Here is a 19,414-nt window from a genome sequence, read left to right as displayed (position 1 = left end):
CTGTTTCTAGTTAACAACAGTTGGGTTCTTTGATGCTAGTGCTTGTCATTTGAATGATAAAAAGTTTTATTTACAGCTGACAAAAAGCAGCAGTATATAATTGATATTCATTTATTTTATTAAGAAATCTGATTTGGTAAAAATAACTAGAAAATAGTATTTTTAACACTAGTAGTAAAATTTATTTTTTTAATCCATAAAAAGCCTCATTTATTTTTATAGCAATTTGATGACACATCTGCTTGCTTTATTCAGTTGAAAAAGAAAATGTTGGTTCTTGGTGTTTGGTAAAATTGCTTTGTTAAAGTATTTTCTAAATTGTTCAACTTTTAACAAATGACATTTGATACTAACACTGGAGAGCAATTTCAGCTAATTAACTAGATGCCTCTATAAACCATTGGAACATTAAGATGACATACTGTTCATTCAAGATTATTTTAATTGGTACAATTATTGTAATTTTCTTGCAATTATGTTTTGAGCTAAAAGCTTTTGTCTAGATCATTTGAGGTTTTTTTTTTGTTAACATACATTTAGTAAGAAAAAAGGGAGTAAAATAACTGTAGGAAAAGATTTTCTGTCTACTTTTTATTACAGAGTTTTGGACAACCATTTAAAGTATAAAACTTTATTTCTGATATTTTAAACATTTTAAAGAATGATAGAGATTTTCAAAAGATTAACTTAAGAAGTTTTCATGAAGATAATGTTTTAAATTTCTGTTTGGACACTGCAGAAGTGTTCTTTTGCTCAGGATGAGATGGTCAGAATAATTTTGTGATAGGATAGCTAACAAACTTTTTTTTTTGTATGCTATTTTGATTTTTAAAAAACAATTGAATAGGTTCTCAGGGAGCTTGACAATTGCAGCCTTTTTCCATTTCATTGAAATAGCTGCTGAATAGACGCTGCAGACATCTAGTTTATGGCCTGCAGAGACCTAGTCGTTATCTTTAAGTTATTGAAGTAATGGTATCTTCATACATTAGTTAAACTTGTTCATAATAAAACATCATATCTTATGCTCCTTCCTGATATTCAACCAGAGTTTTCAAAAGCTTAATTTTACTTCTTCTGGTCGTCTCCTTTCTTCTCTGAGGTCTCACTGACCTCCTTCCCCTCACTTTCTGGTTGATTTTAGCTCCCCTACCACAGCGTACTCACCCTGGGCTGTCATTTGGCCTGGGTTATGCAGAGGCTTGTTCCTTTTGTGTCTGGACTTAAATTACTAATGTGAATACCATGAAACATTGGACATTAGTTAGCTTAGCTTTGTGAAGAAATTGTCTCACTTTCTTTGTACTACATTGAAGTTACATCATCCTTTGTACTAGTAATTTTTTTTCTTTGTACTACATCAAAGGTACATCATCCTTTGTACTAATAATTTTTCTCTTAATTTAAGTTTTGAGATACTAGAAATATGTATTCCAAACATTGTTTCATGCATTGCTGTTCTGGTGTTTTTTATATATAGCTTAGGGAATCTTTTTTTTGGGGGGGGGGGCAGGAACAGAGTCTTAAGCTATTGTCCTGGGTAGAATGCCATGGCATCATAGCTCACAGCAACCTTCAATTCTTGGGCTCAAGTGATCCTCTTGCCTCAATTCTTCTATTTTAGTAGAGACAGGCTCTCACTTTTTGGTCAGGCTGGTCTCGAACCCATGAGCTCAAGCTGTCCACCTGCCTCAGCCTTGTAGAATGCGAGGATTACAGATGTGAGCCACCACACCCAGCCTGCTTAGGGAATCTTAATGAAACTCTTTGTTCTTGATATGATATAACTTCTCTGTAGGACTGGTATTGTCATCATTCAAAATGTATTCAGTTGTATATAATTACTGTTTCCATCTTTATTCTCAAAACATGCTTGCCCTGAATGTAGAGGTTCAGTGTCTTAAACTTTTTAAAGAGACTGCTTGATCTAGTTTTTCATAAAAATCGCAGGATAATTCTCCACATAGACGAGGAAACTAAGCAGGCTTGTACTGAAATAAAAATTGTATAATCACATTTTATCTGCAAGGGGCAGAATTTTTATTTTAATGCACTTAAAAATCATGCCTACTTTTGTTAGGAGAAAAAAAAAATGAAACGTTAAACTAGACATTTGACTTTTTTTGAGTTTATCTATTTATATGTTTTGCTACATATTTGTCTTTTATGTGGTTGTTAACCTACATGCAGCAACATCCAAAGGTGTGAGAACACTTAATGGGAGAAAGCTTAAAACCCATCCGTCATCCAGAAAATAGCTACTGAGCAGAAGTGTGGACGAGGCACTGTGTTGTAGGAGGTGGGGACATCTGTAAATAAAACTGGCACCTCCAGCAGTAGTGTAAGCAATGTCTGTAGCACACGTGGTCAACGTGTTAAAAGGCAGTAAGTGCTATGGCAGAGTAAGAGGGAGAGGAGGGGTGAGGCGGGGTCCACACGGAGTCCTCATTACAAGGGGGGAGTTGACCAAGGAGGTGAGTGAAAAGGTCTTAAGGCCAGAGAGCTCAATCCTGGGGAAACAGTGACTACACAGGTGCTGGTGTGGCGAGAGGGGCTGCTGGGGAGGTGTGGTCAGAGTGGGCAGTGGGGTGTGTTCAGGGACCACTTTTGAAGGACCATTGTAAGACCATGGCCTTTACCTTGGGAATATGGGGGTCTATTGCAGGGCCTTGAAAAAAATCATAGCCATTCCTCTGATTCCTCTGATGCTCTGTTGCAACGGTTCTCAATGTGTGGGTCATGACCTCTTTGTAACAATGAAAATACACTGCAGCATTAGGAAGGCTGAGAACCACTGCTCTAGTGCCTATTATAGTAGACCCTCCATAGCTGAGCACCTCCTGTGCACATCAGTGTGGTAGGTCTACGTCCTTACAATGACCACCTCTGTATGTTGCCTAGTTTATCACAGTCCCTTGGGTGGTCAACTTACAGAGGTTCTCCTGGTGTTTGGTTGTCTCAGTGTAGTTTGGCCTGAGATAGGGAACTCTATTGACTAAGGGAACATATTTTGAGAACCTCCTGCAGGGAAGAGGATAGGAATGGACTTGTGTAGAGAAATCTGGGTAAATGAAAAATGTAGAAAGTATTTGGCCAGCCCACAGTAAAGATGAAGTGAGTGATGGAGCCAGGGGTGGGGATCCCTGCCAGTCGTCAGCTGCTCGGGGTGCTGCAGGAGGGCTGCCTGAGGCCAGGAGTTGGAGGCTGTCACATGTCAGTAGTTGTCGCACTCCAGGCTGGCGACATAGTAAGACCTTGTCTCTGGAAAAAAAAATGAGTGATAGAAAATGGCCCATGGTGACTCCACAAGAGAGCTAGGAAATAAAAAACCTCATCTCAGCCTTGTTGCAGGGTACTGAAAGAAAGTTTTTCTAAACATATACAAGAATTCATAGGACACATTTCCCCAAGTTACAATATTTTATTGTTTTATTGCTTATTTTTTGTATAAAACTACTTACCGTAGTTTACTTTTTGGATCTTTTATTTTTTTAGTCATTTTTGTTTTTTTGAGACAGACTCCCACTCTGTCACCCTGAGTAGAGAGCCTTGGCATTATCATAGCTCAAGTGATCCTCCTGCCTCGGCCTTCCAGAGTGCTAGGCTTATAGGCGTGAGCCACCGCGCCTGGCCTGGATCATTTCTTAAATTGCCTTTTTCCCCCTGTACTTGCCAACTGCGTGTTCTGCCCCCCCTGGCATTTCAAGCCTTGCTGGGGAGGGGATGAGGAGTCTTCTGTAGCATTGGGGACTGCTGGGTGTAGGAAGGTGTCATAGGCAGGAGAACAAGTGAGTTGCTTTTAGAATGATACTCACTTTGAAATATGGAGAGGATAAAGTAGAAGTGATGGTCTTTGCATATCAAATTGGGCTCTAAGGATAGGGGGAAATAATTGGTCCAAGTCCCTGCGCAGGCCTGGATTGCACTGGGGCTCCCAGGGTGCTCAGCCTGCTGCCCCAGCCCCTTCTCCCTCTTTTTACAGTTTCCCATGCTGTTCTCTCACCCTCCTGCCTCATCTTTCTGGTCCATCTTAAATGCCAGTGTCTCAGGAAAAGGAAAACTTTTCTTTTTTTTTTTTTTTTTTTTGTAGAGACAGAGTCTCACGGTACCGCCCTCAGTAGAGTGCCGTGGCGTCACACGGCTCACAGCAACCTCTAACTCTTGGGCTAACGCAATTCTGTTGCCTCAGCCTCCCGAGCAGCTGGGACTACAGGCGCCTGCCACAACGCCCGGCTATTTTTTTTTTTTGGTTGCAGTTTGGCCGGGGCTGGGTTTGAACCCGCCACCCTCAGCATATGGGGCCGGCGCCTTACTCACTGAGCCATAGGCGCCGCCCAAGGAAAACTTTCTTAGGCACCTCCCATTCTCCCAAGATTTCATTAAATGCGTCCTTTATTCTCTGGTATGCTCTTCACTGCCTGCTGTTAACTACCCTCTTATGAGTATTTGCATTCCCGCCACTTTAATATTTGTCTTCTGAATGAGCTATAAACTCCACAAACTATAACTTCCTGTAGCATTGCTGAATTCCTTGCTTTCAGACAAGTACTTAGGGTTTAGACCAGTGGTTCTCAACCTTCCTAATGCTGCGATGTATTTTCATGTTACAAAGGGGTCGTGACCCACAGGTTGAGAACTGCAATTTAGACAATAGTGGATATTTCTGAAAGAATAAAGAAATCAGAGGATGGCATTTGGGTTGAGGAAAGTATGTATTGGGAAAGAGGGTAGGTGAGAAGCCTCACTTTAACTTGAAAAGAATCTTGTCTATCCAGATGCTTCTTTCTTTGGTTCTAGATAAAGATGTTCCTCTTGTTGTTATGATGGTATTTCCCTGGGCCAGGCACACAGTAAGGTCTCAGTGGACATAGACTGAAAAGTGACTTCATATTTCACCTGACACTTAGTGGTTCCTGCTGCTTGTCAGGTGAGGTTAAAATCATAGCAGTGTTTTTGAAGACATTCCCTGTGACTTTGTGTTCACCTGCGCTTCTGAGGTCTCTGACATTCGTTAGAACATCATGGTCTGGGAGAGCTGCTTCTTACTTGGTGAATTCTAGACCGGTCCCTCCCTTTTCAGTCTCTTAGACTGTTGTTAGTGTTGCTTTAAATGGCTGTGTGACATAGATGACTTTTTATTATGCCAAACATTTTGATTGTGTTTGTTCATTAAACATTTTCAAGTATATTACCCGCTAATGCAATCTCATATTTTTACTAGGTGACGTATTACCTAGTACTATTACCTGTGTTACCCGAGCCCTCGCTATGTGCCACACATTGGATTACTCACTTTGCCTAGATTATCACATTTACTGGAGTTTGCGTGTCCCTAATCTGAAAATCTGAAACATATCCAAATCTGAAACTTTTTGAGTACTGACCTGATAATCAAAGGAAATGCTTATTGGAGCATTCTAGATTTCAGATTTTCATGTTAGAGATGCCAGATCAGTACTACAGATATTCCCTAACTGAAAGACTCCAAGTGCAAAGCACTTCTTGTCCCAGGCAATTCAAATAAGGGATACTCAACCTATCCTTATAACCCCAGGAGGCAGAGAGTGTGTGTGTGTGGGGGGGACCGAAGATCCCACAGCCAACTGTGGTCCTTCCTCAGGCTGTTTCTGGAAGCCAAGAGCCTGTCCTCTGTATCTGTGAGCGAGGCAGTGGGTCTGAGATACTGGAAATACAGAAGTACACTCATTTTTAAAATTTCCACATGTATTTTATTCATTGATATACCTATGAATATTTGAATAGTCTGTTGTGTTTCAGTGGGAATGTTACAGTAGGTAGAAATTTTTCTAGATCATTGAATTATCTTTTGCAAATTTCTTACCAACTTATATAAAACCTCAGATAAATGCTTTATCCAGTTCTAATTGTGTTTAGCAACTAGCATCAGTTTTGTATAGAAAGCTTAGAAACACAGCACCATCATAGGTGGCTTTTATATTGTTATTATGTCCCCTGAGTGGTTGTAATTTTTAAATTTTTTTTCTAGGTAGCTTTATTTATTTGTTTGTTGTTGCTGTTGTTGGTTTTAGTAGAAACAGGGTCTTGTCTTTTTTTTCTTTTTTTTGAGACAGAGTCTCACCCCCTGGGGCTGAGCTCACAGCAACCTCAAACTCTGGAGTCTTCTTTCAAGCAGTCTTCTTTCTCAGCCTCCTGAGTAGCTGGGACTACTGGTACCTGTCACAACCCTGGACTAGTTTTTCTGTTTGTAAAGAAAGGATCTCACTCTGCTCAGGCTGGTCTTGAACTCCTGAGCTCAGGCAATCCACCTGCCTCGGCCTCCCAGAGTGCTGGGGTTACAGGCATGCGTTACTGCACATGGCCCAGGGGCTTGCTTTGTCACCCAGGCTGGAATGCAGTGGCACAATTGAGCTCATTTGCAGCCTCAGACTCCTAGGTTCCAGTCATCCTCCCGTCTCAGCCTCCTGAATAGCTAGCTACGACTACGTGTTTCTTTAAAATGCATGTTTTAACATGTAAAAATATGTGTTTCATATGAAAAAAAGTCTCATTACCTATTCTGGTTTACAGTTTAAATTTTATAATACAGTAGTGGTATTTTGTATATTTATATTTTAAAAATAAATCTGATTGGCTGGGCATCTGTAGCACAGTGGTTAGGGTGCCGGCCACATGTACCAGGGCTGGTGGGTTCGAACTCAGCCCAGGCCAGCTAAACAACAATGACAAATACAATAAAAAAAATGCCAGGCGTTGTGGTGGGCACCTGCAGTCCCAGCTACTTGGGAGGCTAAGGCAAGAGAATTGCTTAAGCCCAAGAGTTTGAGGTTCCTTTTTTCCTGAAGTTAATTTTTTCAGTAATAGTTTATGATTTCAGGATTTCAAATCAAAATATTTTGGAGACTTTTTAAAATGCAAGAATAAACAAAAGTGATGTACAACAAAAACTCTAGCTATTTAAAATGCAAAGGGGTTTCTGTTTGCAATATTCAAGGAGTCCACAAGATGGGAGTATTTCACTAGAAACATTATTAGCACGCTTGGCCAGAAATAAAGTGTCTATTTACAAGCGAAAAATAGAGTTTAACGAAAGGTTGAATTCTCCCCCCTTTTAAAAATGGCTTCAGATGCTATTTGTCACCTCTGAGAATCACGACCATAAGGAAATGAATGGTTATCAATAATAAGGCCGTTTTAAAGTTTATTGTTATCTTTTCCTCCTAATGTTTTTTTTAATTAACTTTTGGGGAAAGGGTAGGCATAAAAAAAAGAATTTTAAATATTGATCTGCTTAGAAATTTGTATTTAGGTTTACAATGATTAAAACTTAAACTTTGTGGAACTTGGATTCTATACTTAGTAAACATTACCGTTTTTTTTTTTTTTTTTTTTTGAGACAGAGTCTCACTATGTCGCCCTCGGTTGAGTGCTGTGGTGTCACAGCAACCTCAGACTCTTGGGCTCAAGCGATTCTCTTGCCTCAGCCTCCCAAGCAGCTGGGACTACAGACACCCACCACAACACCTGGCGATTTTTTTGTTGCAGTTGTCATTGTTGTTTAGCAGGCCCCGGCTGGGTTCGAACCCGCCAGCCCTAGGTGTATGTGGCTGGCGCCCTAACCACTGAGCTACGGGCGCCGAGCCAAACATTGCATCTTTTAAGATAGCTTATGTAATAGAGGTTTTGCTTTAATCTAAAACATATTCAAAGATTTACTTTGAATTCAGAGCCTCTGTTCTCTGTTATTCAGAGTTTTATGATAGAACATTTGGCTCTATATATGATTAATATGATACACTTTTCGATTCCTTAAAGGCAGCAGTTGCATAGATAACTCTTACCACTTGGTAGCAACTCATGTTGCCTAAAACAGCTATGAAAATTTGATCTCATGTGTTTTCATCTGTATATTTTAAAATATCATAGTATAAACTTCGTTTTTTTTTTTTTTTATAGAGACAGAGTCTCACTTTATGGCCCTCGGTAGAGTGCCGTGGCCTCACACAGCTCACAGCAACCTCCAACTCCTGGGCTTAAGCGATTCTCTTGCCTCAGCCTCCCGAGTAGCTGGGACTACAGGCGCCCGCCACAACACCCGGCTATTTTTTTGTTGTAGTTCATTGTTGTTTAGCAGGCCAGCCCAGGTGTATGCAGCCGGTGTAACCACTGAGCTACAGGCACCAAGCCCATTTTATGCCTTTAAAAAAATTAATCTCATTGCTTTACATTCAAAGACTACAACCTTATTCTAAGTTATCTGAGAGCATCAGGTCTGGGTTTAGGGCAGCGGTTCTCAACCTGTGGGTCGTGACCCCTTTGTAACAGTGAAAATACATCGCAATATTAGGAAGGTTGAGAACCACTAGTGGGTTTAGGGGAAGGTGCTAAGTAAATGCTGTGCAGGCGCTGTATCCTTAGAAATGATTGCCTTGATCAAAATTGCATTTAATTGCAATCAGTGTAACCTGGTTTCTTGTACCCTCAATGAATCCCCAACAATTTAAAAAAAAAAAAAAAGAAAAAAGCCAAAATTGCAGTTAATGAAAAGCATTTGACTTGTAAATATGAGTTAAGTTTATGCAACAGTTTCAGCAGGAGATGCTGGATATCCTAAGTTTTCTTGTCACATCAGCACACGGCACGTTGAATCATCACTGTACATTGACTAAGCCTTGTTTCTTTGTGGGTATGAATGCCTTTATGGCAAAACAATTAAGTGCTTCATTTTAACCTATAAAGAATGGGAATTTTGTGTGTGAATTTTTGCTCCTATTATTTCTAGTCCTAGTTAACTCTTCAGTTTCTGACCCTATTTTTCATTCATGCACAAAACAAGACGCAAATGGAGCTGAGCTGTGACTGAGATGGTGCCAGCTCTGGTTAACAACCGGAAGAGCAGACAGGACCTGGGGCAGGGAGCTGTGCTGTTCTGGGAGCCTGTGGGCAGAGTGGGGCCTTTGCTGCCAACACCAGGGTCTGGCATTACCCAGTTGAAGCCTAACTAATGCTTGACTGCAAAGAGACAGTCTGTGTGTATGATGACATTTTACCAAGTCTGAATATTGAACATTTTTTATCCTTTAAATTGCTTGCCTATGGCTGAGCACAGTGGCTCATGCCTGTAATCCCAGCACTTTGGGAGACTATGGCAGGAAGATCGCTCAAGCCCAGGAGTTAGAGATTATAGGGAGCTATTGTGCCACAGCACTCCAGCCCGGGGGATAGAGCAAGAGTAAGACCCTGTCTCTAAAACAATTAAACCAGTAACATACCCGCATGTTTCCTCCATTCATATAAAAAAGTAATCTTGGACCTTATATTTTGGCCAAATGGATCATCTTGAGAATATACATCCTTAATGGGAAATGAGTTTTTTTTTTTTTTTGAGACAGAGTCTCACTACGTCACCCTCAGTAGAGTGCTGTGGCGTCAAAACTCACAGCAACCTCAAACTCCTGGGCTTAAGCAATTCTCTTGCCTCAGCCTCCCGAGTAGCTGGGACTATAGGCACCCGCCACAACGCCTGGCTAGTTTTTGGTTGCAGTTGTCATTGTTGTTTTAGCAGGCCCGGGCTGGGCTTGAACCTGCCAGCTTTGGTGTATGTGGCTGGCACCCTACTCACTGAGCTACAGGTGCTGAGCCAATGGGAAATAACTTTTAAAGATTACAGAGTATGCTCTTCTAGCAAGTGAAGTAATAACATTATTTGGTTCTGTCAGTGGTTTCCTTTGGCGACTTGTACAAGTACTTTTATGGTGTGCATTATTTAACCCTAAACACATTTTTTTTTCTTAAACACATCCTTAGTTAGACTCTCCTTAAAGATGTAAGTCAGATACATTGGATATTTGGAAATGTGTTTTTAAAAACAGAACACACGTGAAGGTTTGTCATGATTTTGTATTTGGTGCTCTGAGCATAGAAGCGCTTTGCTGTTTCCTAGCTTATATACTGAGCAGGATGCCTGTCGATGTCAACTGACCTTTGTAGGCTCTGAAGAGCATCAGTGAGGACACCTGGCACTGTTTTATTGTTGTCGTGGGAACCTGCTCTGGCCTGTGCATGTGCACAGGTGCCTCTTTTCCAACAAGTTCTCTCTCTTGAGAGTTGTGTGTGCGGCGCAGTCTTCTGTATGTGAACAGTTTCAGCTTTTATTACTTGTATTACTTTAGCTCTGGTAAGGAAAGCATCTATTTTCTGATCCCCTAGGCTAATGTTCCTTGTAAAGTGATATGAAAGGTGACGTATGGAATAGTTCTCAAAGTACTGCAAATCATCTTTGAGACGATTAAAACTCATAGGATGCAGCAAAGGCAGTGCTCAGAGGGAAATTTATAGCTATAAATGCCTACATTAAAAAAAGAAGAAGGATCTTAAGTTATCATAGCCTAACTTTACACCTGACTAACTAAAGAAGCAGAGCAAATTAAACTCAAAGCCAGCAGAAGGAAGGGGATAACAAAGGTTAGAGTGGAGAGGATAGGGTAATAGCAGAGGGGAGCACTGAGACCAAGGTGACCGCTCCAGCGTGGGGGTCCAGGCTGGGGGCTGGAGCTGGGGCAGAGGGTAGACAATGCTTACTCATGATAAATTTTTCTCAAGTATTTTTCCCAGTTTGTTTTGAACACAAGAAATGAAGATTTTAATTTGGGGATTAGATGGAACAAGAGAAAAACAGAACTTTGACTTTAGGTCGCAGAAGTCATTACTAGTATTCTTTTTTTTTTTTTTTTTTTTTTTGTAGAGACAGAGTCTCACTGTACCGCCCTCGGTAGAGTGCCGTGGCATCACACAGCTCACAGCAACCTCCAACTCCTGGGCTTACGCGATTCTCTTGCCTCAGCCTCCTGAGTAGCTGGGACTACAGGCGCCTGCCACAACACCCGGCTATTTTTTTGTTGCAGTTTGGCCGGGGCTGGGTCCGAACCCGCCAACCTCGGCACATGGGGCCGGCGCCCTACTCACTGAGCCACAGGCGCCGCCCCACTAGTATTCTTAATGCCATTGAAATTGATGTCGAAACAGAAACTTAAAAAACCATACAACATTCCAAGTCTGTGAACTAGAAGGGCGGGGCCATATTGGAGATGTTATTGTTCAAACACAGCTTTATGTAGTAGACAGTTGTAACTGAGACTGAGTTGACATTTCCAAATTAGAGTTCATTGCAGGAGCTGAGAAAAGCCATTTTAGTGGCATTTTCAAATAAGCAGGACATTGATATGCCCCCAAACTTGCATAAATAAAAAGGATTATAAGATAATATTCAATTGATGCAGAAAAGGTATTTGACAACATCCAATATCCTTTCTTGAAACTAGAAATAAGGAGGGGCCTTACTCATCACAATAAAGGGCATTTATGGGTGGCGCCTGTGGCTCAGTGAGTAGGGCGCCAGCCCCATATACCAGGGGTGGTGGGTTCAAACCCGGCCCCAGCCAAAAAACTGCAAAATAAATGAATAAATAAATTTTTTTAAAAAAGGGCATTTATGAAAAACCCATGGCTGATATCATACTCAGTGGTGAAAGACTGACCTTCCCCCTAAGATACGAGCAAGTCAGAGGTACCTCCTGCAGTGGACTGAATGTTTGGGTCTCACCAAATTAACGTGTTGAAGCCCAGAATACCCCAATGGGGTAGTATTTGGAGTTGGCGGCTTTGATGGGAATATGACCTTCTAAGAACAGACCAGAGAGCGCATGCGCTCTCTCTGTTTCTCTCTCTCGTGTTCTCGATGTGAGGACACAACAAGACCATCTGCACACAAATCAAGAAGAGGACCTTTACCAGAACCTGATCTCTGACTTCCACCCTCCAGACCTTCAAGAAATCAATGTTTGCTGTGGTGTTCAGTAATAGCAGCCGGAACCGACAGACACCTCAGTGAGACCCAAACATTCAATCCATTGCGGGAGGCACCTCGGACCTGCTCTCACGGCTGCTGTCCAGCCTGTCCTAGAAGTTCTAACCAGAGCCATTGGACAAGAAAAAGAAATGAAAGGAACCAAATTAGGAAGAAAGTAAACTATCTCTAATCTCTGATGACATAATCTTGTATACAAAAAATCCCAAGGAAGCCTCTGGAAGCCACCAGAGCTGATAAGCAAATCAACGAAGTTTGCAGGTGACAAGTTAACACAAAAATCAGTTGTGTTTCTGTATACCTTCAGTGACCAATCTGAAAGGAAATTAAGAAAGTCGTTCTGTTTAAAAATAGCTTTTAAAGTTTAGCGCCTATAGCTCAGCAACTAGGGCGCCAGCCACATACACCTGAGCTGGTGAGTTTGAACCCAGCCTGGGCCTGCCAAACAACAATGACAACTACAACCAAAAAATAGCTGGGTGTTGTGGTGGGCGCCTGTAGTCCCCACTACTTGGGAGGCTGAGGCAAGAGAATCACTTGAGCCTCAGAGTTTGAGGTTGCTGTGAGCTGTGACGTCACGGTATTCTACTGAGGGCGACATAATGAGACTGTCTCAAAAAAAAAAAAAAAAAGGAATAGCTTTTAAAAGAATAAAATATCTAGGAATAAATTTAACCAAGGAGAGTAAAGACTCAAACACTGAAAACTAAAAAACATTGCGAAAGAAATTAAAGAAGACCTAAACAAATAGGAAGATATTCTGTGCTCATGGGTAGGAAGACTAAGTATTTGGGCATTGAAGTAATCTATAGATTCAATAAAATAACTGTCAAAATTCCAAAAGTTTTTGCCGAAACAGCTGATTCTCAAGTTCGTATGAAATTGCAAAGTACCTCAAATAATCAAAACAATTTTGAAAAAGAACAGAGTTGGAGGCCTAATACTTTGTAATTTCAAAATTTATTATGAAGCTGCGGTGATGAAAACTGTGGCAATGGCAGCATAAGGTTAGACATATAGGCCAGTGGAATAGACTTGAAAATCCAGAAATAAAGTCTACTGTCTACGGCCAGTTGAGTTTTGACAAAGGTGCCAAGTCCATTTTCTCGGGGAAAGAACAGTCACCTCCGATGTTGCCAGGACAAGTGGGTCTGCACACGCAGAAGAGTGAGGTTGGACCCTACCTCACAACATAGTCAAAGCTAGCTCCACACTGTCAGCTGCTCTTCCCCAAGTACAAGGGATTTTCAATGTCAGAGAAGATAATTAAAGTGAAAGTCATTTTATTGTAAAAAAAAAGAATTCTTTAGGAAGAATTTGTGTAGGTAGTCTATTCACTCTACACGTATTTACTGAACAGCAGTGTTGAGACATTGTACAGTGCGGAACAAAACCAAACCTGTTCCTGGTTTTTAATGGAATTCCACCGTCTGGAGGAGGAAATAGACATTAAGAAAATAATTCCACTAATGAACATAGAATTTCAGTTGCTATATGTGGAGTGCAAGAAAATGTGTGTGCCCCGGAGCTGGTGCCAGGGGAGAGAAATTCCCCCGAGGATGGCAAAGTTGCTCTGAATACGAAGGTTGGGTAGGAATGAACTGGGTGCAGATTGAAGGGGGAGTGTGGCTAGCTCCTGAGGTGTGAAGGGTTTTGATGGTTTTTCTGCAGAGAGTGGAAATAAAAACGGACTCCGTTTCCTCTTTTGTGCCTCAGTGCTGAGTGACTGTTCTGTGTTTCTTCCAGTTCTGGGCAGGGCCACTATTTAATAATGTGGTATTTTAGTCTATTAGAAGTTAAATTTGTTTTAAAGTAATAAAACTCTAATGCATGTAAGAGTTTTCCCTATTCAAATTCTTAAAGAAAATATTTTAATTTTTAATCTATTAAATAATGACATTATTAGGCAACTACTTTCAGAAAACGTATGCCCCCCAAGTGCCTGCTTTATAAATTATGCACTAAGAACCTGTTTATACTTTGATTTAAAATAGGAATCTTTTTTCTGGAGCTTAAAGCCTCATTTTGAATGGAAGTGATATGAGTAGCTTATGTCATTTCTGCCAGAGAATTAATATGGACTTTCTGTAAACCACTGTTGTTTATAATCAAAATGCTTTTAACTTACGTTGACGTTGGCGTTACTGAGTACTGCGAGTAGCATAGAAAGAAATTGCATTTAGGTCACCAGGAGCTCCCTGGTGCCTGAAGTTTTAAAATCCTTTCTGTGGGCCATTTAACTGCTGGCAACTTCAATTCACATGATTCATAATACTGGAAATTTAAAGTCACTCTTAATTGAAAAGTGAACTTACTTAAATTCTTTAAATGCTGATCTTTGGAGAAGTATCTGGAAAATAAAGGCACATATGATTTTGATGGCCCACTGCCAAAAGATTATCATTTACATAAATATCTCTTTCAGCAGAAGTTTAATGTATTGAGCTCAGAAGGTTAGAATCGAGACTTCAATCTGGAAGCCAGCAGTAGCCCCCGGCTTGTGAACAGAGCATTGTTCAGCCTGCCGAGAACACTGCTCGCATTCAGGCTTCAGCCGGGCTGGCATTAAAACCCAGTTAATTTGTTTCATGTGACTTGTCAGCTATGTGTTTTTATCTAAATCTTTCTAGCCTTTCTTCCTAGTATTTTGTGGTAAATTCCTAAAATAGATGAGCTACTGTTTTAACTGTGTGAATGCTGATATTGTGGCTACTTCTGCAAGTGATTCTGTGCACCTCTCCTCCAGGCTCTCCATTTCTTTTTAAATATATTCAGTTGTCAGCTTGGACAACATTTTAATTTATGAAAAGTAACGCCAAGGAATTTTTCTTGTTTTATGCGTGTGTATGAGCCCATAAAAGGAACTTTCTGAAACTCACTAAGGTAAAATTGCTGTCTTTATTTTCTCTCCAGTACCCTGTGCTGGAGAGAACCTTGTTTGTTCTCTGGATTTTCCTTAGATGACTTTTAATATTTGGCTGCTAGCCAAGTATTGGGTCTGAGCAGTGACGTGCTGGTGTCAAAGAAATAAAACAACTGTTACTAATATTGGAGTTCAGATTCCCATTTTACTTTTTGAAGGCCATGATAATCTTACTGCTACTCTGAAAGCATGTTCATTCAGTACAATGTCACAGCTAACATTCTTGATTAATTGGGCAGTGTTTTGAAGATGTAGCCAGTGATTTTTAAACAGGTTTTTGAGGTATAATTGATAAACAGTAAACTGCCGTATTTAAATTGTGCAATTTGCCAATATGTATGTGTGATATATGTATAAACCTACATAATCATCCCCACAATTCAGAGAGTTTCTGCTGCTTTCACAAATTTCCCACTGTTCTTCTGTAATCCCCCTCCATCTCTCTCCTTTGCGATAGTCCTGACTCACAGGATACTCTGATCTGCTTGGTTGCTTTAGATTGGTTTACGTTTTCTAGTTTGAAACAAATACATACAACTGTGTGCTGTTTATTGGCTGAGTTCTTCTGCTCGACATGATTGATTCTGAGATCCTTCTGTGCTGTGCGTCTCAGTAGTTCATCCCTTTATATCGCTGATTAATATGCCATTGTACGTACAGACCAGCGTTTGTTTACTCTTTACTCTGTTCATGGACATTTTTTGGGTTGTTTCCTGCTTTCTTAGTCATATCCTTGTCTTTTCATTTCTTTTTCATATTTTCATTCTTTTGTCTCTGTGATACATTTTTGCTCCCTGCCTTAGATCAGCACATTGCCTCGAGTGGAATTGTCAACATGTGACTGTCTTTCACCTACAAAAATGGCAGTTTCACAATAGTTTAACATAGTAGTATTTAATAAGTATTTTTAGTGAATGTATATTACTTATTTTTACATTTAAGCTACAAAAATGGCAGTTTCACAATAGTTTAACATAGTAGTATTTAGTAAGTATTTTTAGTGAATGTATATTACTTATTTTTACATTTAAGAATCACTACTTGGGGCGGCGCCTGTGGCTCAGTCGGTAGGGCGCCGGCCCCATATACCGAGGGTGGCGGGTTCAAACCCGGCCCCGGCCAAACTGCAACCAAAAAATAGCCGGGCGTTGTGGCGGGCGCCTGTAGTCCCAGCTACTCGGGAGGCTGAGGCAAGAGAATTGCTTAAGCCCAGGAGTTGGAGGTTGCTGTGAGCTGTGTGAGGCCATGGCACTCTACCCAGGGCCATAAAGTGAGACTCTGTCTCTACAAAAAAAAAAAAAAAAAAAAAAAGAATCACTACTTGGGGGCGGCACCTGTGGCTCAGTCGGTAAGGTGCCGGCCCCATATACTGAGGGTGACGGGTTCAAACCCGGCCCCGGCCAAACTGCAACCAAAAAATAGCCGGGCTTTGTGGCGGGCTCCTGTAGTCCCAGCTACTCGGGAGGCTGAGGCAAGAGAATCGCTTACGCCCAGGAGTTGGAGGTTGCTGTGAGCTGTGTGAGGCCACGGCACTCTACCAAGGGCCATAAAGTGAGACTCTGTCTCTACAAAAAAAAAAAAAAAAGAATCACTACTTGATACAAAATTGACCTCAACTGTGTAAACATTCTACACAGTAAAAGGCCTAGTGACACGCTGTACACACAGTAGCAGTTACTGTGTCTGATTGGTGAAAGCATGTGTTTTTTCCTGTATTTCTGTCTTATATATGTGCCTAAATATATATAAGTGTGTATATGAGCATGCATGTGTGTGTTAGATATGTTTTCTTCTTTACAGAGGAAAAACTAGTGTCAACCTTTGTCTAGTTTGTGTCATTTATTTAAAAGGGCTTTTTTTTTTTTAAATTTGCAAAGTGAAGAACCATGCTATTCTGTGAAAATGCCCCCAAACCTGTGTTTCAGAGCCAGCCAGATTCTCTCTGCTAGCTGTATCCTTTGAGCAGGCTATTTGATGGACTCCCTGTCCTCATGTGGAGCCCTCGCAGATGGGCAGTTGCAGCACATGACAGGTGTCCCATCTGGCACAGATACTGCTTCCTCTCGGTGTTCCCAGCATGTATCAGGCCTTGGCTGGAGGTGGTATGATTCTGACCTCACTCTTTGCTGCCTTTTTTGGTAACTATACCACTTTGGGTGGGTTTTTTTTTTTTTTTAAGTTGTTTTTAGATGAGAGTAAGATGTATAGTGTGTTGTTGAGTAAGTAACAAATTTTAAGTTGCATGCAGAATTTGCCTTGCTGATAGTGACATTAATGACCTTTTTCATTTATTTCTTGTCTGAAGAATATCAAAGAATATTCCAACAACTAAAGATGTTGAGCCACTGCTTGAAATTGATGGAGATATAAGAAATTTTGAGGTATTTTTATCTTCAAGAACCCCAGTTCTTGTGGCTCGAGATGTTAAAATCTTCTTGCCATGCACTGTAAACCTAGACCCCAAACTACGGGAAATTATTGCAGGTGAGTATTAGTAGTAAATTTAATTTTTCTTCTTTAAAGTCCTCAAACATTTTCATATTTCTAACTTAGCTGTGTCTCTCCTGCTCTATGGGAAACCAGGAAATATTGAACCAAGCTCTGCACTGGAGAATTGATGATATTAAAGGTTAGGAGTTTTTTTTTGGAGATAGGCTCTCACTCCGTTGCCCGGGCTGCAGTGCAGTGGCACAGTCACAGCTCACGGTAGCCTTGAAGTCCTAGGCTCAAGCGATCCTTCTGCCTCAGCCTCCCAAGTAGCTGAGACTGAGGTGTGCACCACCATGTCCAGCTAAGATGAGGAGTCTTGGCATCCTTTTTGGAATGTTAAAATGTTTTGGTTAAATTTACTTTATTATAATTCAGTCCTTCCCAAACCAAATCTTTACTTTGGGACTTTGGAATCAGATTCCATTCAGTGTGCAGTCATGACTTTAAGATAGTAGTTTTGGAATAAATTAAGTTTTTGAGCTACCGCTATGCACATACACACACACACAAACAGAACCTTTACTGTAACACTGTCCTTTGTTTGTTAGAGCTCCCTTGACCCACCCTTGAGTTTCCAGGAGTTGTGAAGGGATTTGCCTTAAACTACTTCTACATTCCATTTTAGGTACCCATGATAAGGCTGATGTCAGAGTTACATTTTGTGGCTATGGAATCTGTTGTTGTTCAGAGCTGGATGAGTTTCATAGTTTCCAAACCCAAGGCTCTTAGCCAATGTTATATGTATAATACTAACCGTAGACAAGTGTGAGTTGTTGATAGTATTACTTTGGATATCGTAAGACTTGTTAGAGGCTCGGCACCCATAGCTCAGTGGTTAGAGTGCTGGCCACATACACTGGGGCTGGCAGGTTTGAACCCCACCAGGGCCAGATATACAACAATGACAACTACAAAAAAAAAAAAAAAACAGCCGGGTGTTGTGGCGGGCGCCTGTAGTCCCAGCTACTTGGGAGGCTGAGGCAAGAGAATTGCCTAAGCCCAAGAGTTTGAGGTTATTGTGAGCTATGATGTGAAGGCACTCTACTGAGGGCAACATAGTGAGACTCTTGTCTCAAAAAAAAAAAAAAAATAAATAAATAAAAAGAATTGTTAAAATATCAAAAATAAACAAATTCTTTAAAAGTCAGAGAAAAATGAATAGTTCTGATAACTAGAGAGAAGAATCCAGATGTTGGTGACTTTTATGCAAAGAAGTTGGACTTTTCTCCGTAAAAGGCCAGTAGAAGATGGAGGTTTGCTGTCTTCTTCTTTAATCTGATCAGATTCCCTGGCAAGAGGGTGGCAACTGTGGCTCAAAGGGGTAGGGCGCCGGTCCCATATGCCGGAGGTGGCGGGTTCAAACCCAGCCCTGGCCAAAAACTGCAAAAAAAAAAAAAAAAAATCCCTGGCAAGAGTGATAAAGTCATGTGTCTGTCTAGTAACCAAAGAAGGATGTGATAATTGGACTGGTCCCTAATGTCCTATTTTCTTTTGCTTCCTGGGTCTGATGGAATCTCTCAGATGTTCGTGCTGCGAGAGAGCAGATGAGCATAGGAGGAGGACTTGCCTACCCCCCACTCCCACTGCACGAGGCTCCTCCCAGGGCACCATCCGGGTACAGCCAGCCCACATCTGTGTGTTCGTCCTCCGCGTCCTTCAACGGGCCCTTCCCAGCTGGAGTGATGTCGCCACAGCCTCACAGCAGCTATTACAGTGGCATGACGGGCCCTCAGCATCCCTTCTACAACAGGGTAAGGAGCGGGAGGCAGCTTTACTTTTAAGGATTTGTTCCAGGGAAGTCACAGATGTTTCCTACTTGTGGATTCCATTATTGTTTTGAAACTGTACTTTAGCTTTAAAATAGGGAAAATGTAAAGTGTGAATACAAAATGTATGTTTTTTTTTAAATGAAAAGAATGTTGAATTTTAAAGTTCTAGCTCTCAAGACAATCTAAATATTATAGATGCTTTTTGCTTAAATTTATTTTCTTGATTAGAAAATGAACACAGGGTCAGCAGTGATTATTCTGTGCTTCAAAGGAATTGGTTTCTCTGTTTATAAACAAAGGTCTAAAAGGTGAGAAACTTAAATTCCTGCAGTAGTTCAGTAAACCTGTACTTAAGACATTTTATCTCTTAAATGTGAGATAATGGAA

At 40.9% G+C, this 19,414-nt stretch overlaps 1 protein-coding gene across 13 annotated transcripts in view; it reads left to right on the top strand.

Moving 5' to 3' along the window:
- Positions 1 to 19,414, top strand: part of KIDINS220 (kinase D interacting substrate 220) — a 121,316-nt gene that overhangs the window by 76,171 nt on the left and 25,731 nt on the right. For all 13 annotated transcript variants that reach the window (XM_053587652.1, XM_053587648.1, XM_053587643.1 and 10 more), the window contains 2 exons: positions 17,074 to 17,252; positions 18,780 to 19,009. In XM_053587652.1, the coding sequence (XP_053443627.1) occupies positions 17,074 to 17,252; positions 18,780 to 19,009 (409 nt within the window). The remainder of the gene's footprint in view (positions 1 to 17,073; positions 17,253 to 18,779; positions 19,010 to 19,414) is intronic.

This window comes from Nycticebus coucang, chromosome 4 (assembly GCF_027406575.1).
Source record: "Nycticebus coucang isolate mNycCou1 chromosome 4, mNycCou1.pri, whole genome shotgun sequence".
Lineage (NCBI taxonomy): Eukaryota > Metazoa > Chordata > Mammalia > Primates > Lorisidae > Nycticebus > Nycticebus coucang.
This window is presented reverse-complemented; position numbering and strand designations above follow the sequence as displayed.